We start from the raw sequence: 4,439 nt of genomic DNA on the forward strand, positions 1-4,439 counted from the left end.
TAATGTCCCTGACAGAGATCCGTTTTCTTTCACTGCAATTTTTAGTGCTTACAAGGCCATTGACTCCAGAAATCCCTTCCCAACCTACCTAACACACATATGTAAACTTCAATCAGTGTAAGCTTTAACAATAACGTGAAAGTTTTCAAGCTACAAGGAAACAAATTAATGGAGCACTGTATTAATGATTACATATTTAAAAGTATATAAATTAATCTGATTTGCTATTAACTGTAAAGTTTAGATAGCAAAGAAAACAAGGGGAAGGGAGAAGCAGTGCAAGGACTAATTAGGTGTGCCGCAGTGCAAGGCACATACTGACACCAACAGAAAGATGAGAACACGAGTCTGTGACTTGAGGACAAATTTCTGTTGCTGGAAACAATCTTTTGTGATTGTTTCCAGTGACAGAAGAACAAACGAGTGCTGTACACACAGCACTGTTCTGTTCTATGGATAGGGGAGGAGGAAGAATGAGCGAGCGGCAACCAGAAGTGCTGTTCTCCATGGAAAAGTACAGCGGTCATTGCCAAATGCCATTTACCAATCTGCCAGGGTGGATTGATGAACGACCTCAGGACACCACTGTATACATGCTATATTTGCACCTGAGACAAGCACAACCCTTTGTCTCAGGTGACAATCATCTATCAAGGTATATGTGTAAATTAAGTGAAGATGAAGAGGAGCATGATAAGGTCCACTCCCCTGATAGACAGAACTGCCTTGTGCAGCAGGCATGTGTAAATCACAAATGGTGTATTAACGGTCACTTCAGCTTTAATAGCAATATTATAGTCTTTGGCTGCTATTTCACTGCACTTTGACAGTTTAGAAAATGAGAATGTTTTTAAGCTCTTGAGTTTTCCACTTGTGCCTGACGCAGCTTAGTTACCCAACCGGAACATGCGGTGTGTACTCTTACAGAGCAAACACACCAAGCTTACTACAAGGAAAGATATCGAGCAAGGATGAGTGTGTGTCCTTACCTGGTGATTGGTCCGCAGATTGTCAATTTGTTTTTTGAATACTGTGGTCCAGAAGTCTTTACAGACAAACTTCATTATGTCTAATTCATCTTTGAACCTAGCCGTGTCTTTGGTAAACCTGATGGGAATAATACATTATTTTAACAATAAATATTACTGGATATGGGAAAAGATCACTAGATAGTTAGCATGGTTGGATCAGTGGCTGGCACTCTTGCCTTTGCAGTGCTAGGTCACAGGTTCAAACCTCAACCATGTTTTTTGGGATGTGGGAGGTAACCAACATAAACTCTGGGTTTTGTGTGGGTTTCCTCCCACATCCCAAAAACATGCAGTTAGGTTATTTGGCTTCCCCTCCTCTCAATATTGTGTTAATGACTACGATTATGGTAGGGGCAATAGATTGGGAGCCGCTTTGAGGGACTGTTAGTAATTTGATAATAGACTGCGTAACATGTTAGCACTCAATTAATAATGGAACAGTTAAAGTCTATTTATAAAACAGTGAATCTGACATTTACTAAAAGATTCTCTGGTGGAGAAGCAATCAATGTCATTGAATTTCAGATTCACTTTAGACCCCTTTGATTTTACAGTTAATTAAAGCATTTTTAACCTCTCAGCAGAAACATTTCTTCAGAAGTATTAACCACAAGCTAAGAACTCTGAGTGAAGTTGTGAAAGCAGAACTTCTGTTTTTCAGGACTCAATCACTGCAGACAGCAGACCGAGAGTCTACTTCAAATGTGCTGAGGTCTCATTACTGAAAGACCTAAAGCTGATCTCCAGCCTTACTTTTAGTGTGAGCATAAGAAGCTGAAGTCAGATAGAGCCCGTCTGTGTCGGGGGGAGGCTCGCTTGCCCCCCATTCATAGAACAGCACTGTGCTCTGTGTACATTGCTCATTCATTCATCTGTCATTCTTTTGCCTCTGGAAAGGATCATGAAATATCTGCGTTGCAGCCGCATAGAAAACTGGTTAGCTTTGGTGCCGGTGCTTTGGTACACTTCAGCAGCAGTATGAGTGTAAAAGGGATCTTTATGGATTACATGAGCATTACGGATATCACAGCCTCTCACAGATCAATGCCACTGATCCATTATGAAAGGCCGGAAACCAGGACGCCACTTTATTATATTGACAAGTGACAGGTCCCTTTTATAAAAGAAGTGCTGCATGTCTCCTATACACAGCAATACACAGTAACCTGCAGTATTTATATATATATATATATGACATATAACTAATATAAGATAAACAGAGGCTCACCACTTCCCCCTGCTCCCCACACTTGTACACACAGGACACGATCTCATTGTGCAGAAGTAAGAAGAGAGCTTCTTCAGCCATATCCTGCTTGTTCATGTCCTCTGGGCAGTGGAGGTGGCTCGGTGGCGGCTGACAAGCATGCGCACTGGCTCTGTGACCGGAGGAGAATGCCCGGTGATCGTTCTACAGATCAGCAGAATACATTGACATCAGCTTGACATCCTCTGCTCTGCACGTGTTACATCACTTCCGGTTCCGTCTGGGAAGAACAGCTGGAATACCAGTAACCATGGCAACCAGTACACTATGTGTTGATCATACTGGAAACACTCCTACTAGATTAGAGTGATATTTTAGGAATTGAAAGAGAACCTAACCTGTTCTTGTTACATAAATAAATATTTTATCCTCTCTAAAAAGCTTTCTGATATTTTTACTTTGTAATGTCTCAGCAACTTTCTTGCAATTAGCTCTTTTAAAGAGGAACTAAACTGAAAACTGTGAAAAAAAAAAACTTACCTTTAATCCTGCATGGCAGTCCCATCCATCCGCCATCTTCGTCTCTTCTTCCAGGTTCTTCATTCTATGTCACCCGACCCAGACGCAAGATCGGTGACATGGAAAAAAAACTTGCTGATCTCACTGCGCAAGCTTTAGGTTTTCATTCTGTAACAGCAGGCATTTCTTTTGTAAACAAATGGTAATAGACATGAGCACTACTTCTACCTGTACCCTATGCACATGCACAGACACAGACAGTTCTTGGCTAAGAACACACATGAATATTTGTCATTAGAAAAGATCTTTCACGATCCTTTCCAGAGACAAATGACTGCACAATCCATGAACAAACTATGTACATACAGCGCCGTTCTGCTTTATTAGGAAAGGGGGAGAACTACGGAGCGGAACCCCTGCTGTGCTCTCTCCCCATTTACTTCCATTACAATCGCTCTTCATCCGTCACTTGTGGATCTGCCAGGACGATCGTTCGGACGATGGACAACAAGCAATGTACACACGCAAGATTCTGGTCCGATATCAGCCCTGAGCCGATTATCTGATGACAACACATGTACTTGATGTTTAAATCCATTCTCTTAATGTTTATATGAGGTGGTGGGGCCAGGGCTGGAGACACACACTGGCACAATGCCATGGCATCTTGCTGTTATCCTGTCCTGCATGACTGGAAGAGAATAAGGTGGCCTTTTCTATACTGAAAATAATCGTTCAAGGAGTGACAGATGAACTAATGAGTGCTGTACACAGCACCGTTCTGTTCTTTGGAGAGGGGTATAGTGTTCATCCTCTGTTGGTTGTTCCGTTGTACATATGTTAGATTCTCACCCAAGATCAACTTGAATATACATATCAGGCGGGAATCAACTCACGTGTGTACATAGCCTAAGTATTGTGGTCAAAGAGAAGGGTGGAGGACTGTTTGATTCAATACATAACTTCCCCCGCTTTCACAGTCTCAAACTTTTATTCTATTGATACCATGAATGTTAGAGTGTGCCTGCATATCATTGAACCCTAACACTTAACTATAACAAAACAACATATACAATGCAAGGCAGTCACTGAGAAGTGGACCTAGTTGCCCCCAATATCATGCATATATCATCATATAGCAGAGTAATATATAACATATTGCGAAAAGTTCAAATATAGGTTATTAATGTTTAAATATCCTCCATAGTATCAACACAAGAGGGATCCAGCAGTATAATGACAAGGTGACGTCTTTCACAGTGAGAAAAAAAATGCTTTCCCAGACTTTTAGTTGCCAATTTACATGTCAATATCAAGAAAAAATTAATTATAGAATAGTTAAGCATAAAAGTCAATACCCAGCATCCAATCTAGAGCTGACAAATGGCCACCTGTAACCATCCAATCAAGCTTGGGAGCAGCATCTGATGAGGAACAATATAGATTGTCATTAGTCATGGGAATAGGAAAAAAAAGTAGGTGTTGAGCTGAGCCAGTGATGGTTGGCACACTCACCAAAATCTATGGAACCCATAAAGAATCCAAGTGTTACCTCTACACCATCATATCAGCAGAATGTAAACATTCATTACAAAAGGACAAATGCAATTGTGAATTGTCCACTGCCATCCCGATCCTGCTTGCTTGTTGACATCCTAATGCTACCCAGAGTGTCCTAATTA

General features: G+C 41.1%; 1 protein-coding gene across 1 annotated transcript in view; it reads right to left on the reverse strand.

Moving 5' to 3' along the window:
- TRAPPC6B (trafficking protein particle complex subunit 6B) overlaps positions 1-2,511 on the reverse strand; it is a gene marked incomplete in the record, with an annotated part of 8,673 nt that extends 6,162 nt beyond the window's left edge. The window contains 2 exon segments of the mRNA XM_072428168.1: positions 990-1,107; positions 2,198-2,511. Of these exon segments, the coding sequence (XP_072284269.1) occupies positions 990-1,107; positions 2,198-2,355 (276 nt within the window).
- Between the last annotated feature and the right edge of the window lie 1,928 nt (positions 2,512-4,439).

The sequence above is a fragment of the Pyxicephalus adspersus genome, chromosome 12 (assembly GCF_032062135.1).
Source record: "Pyxicephalus adspersus chromosome 12, UCB_Pads_2.0, whole genome shotgun sequence".
In the NCBI taxonomy this organism is placed as follows: Eukaryota; Metazoa; Chordata; class Amphibia; order Anura; family Pyxicephalidae; genus Pyxicephalus; species Pyxicephalus adspersus.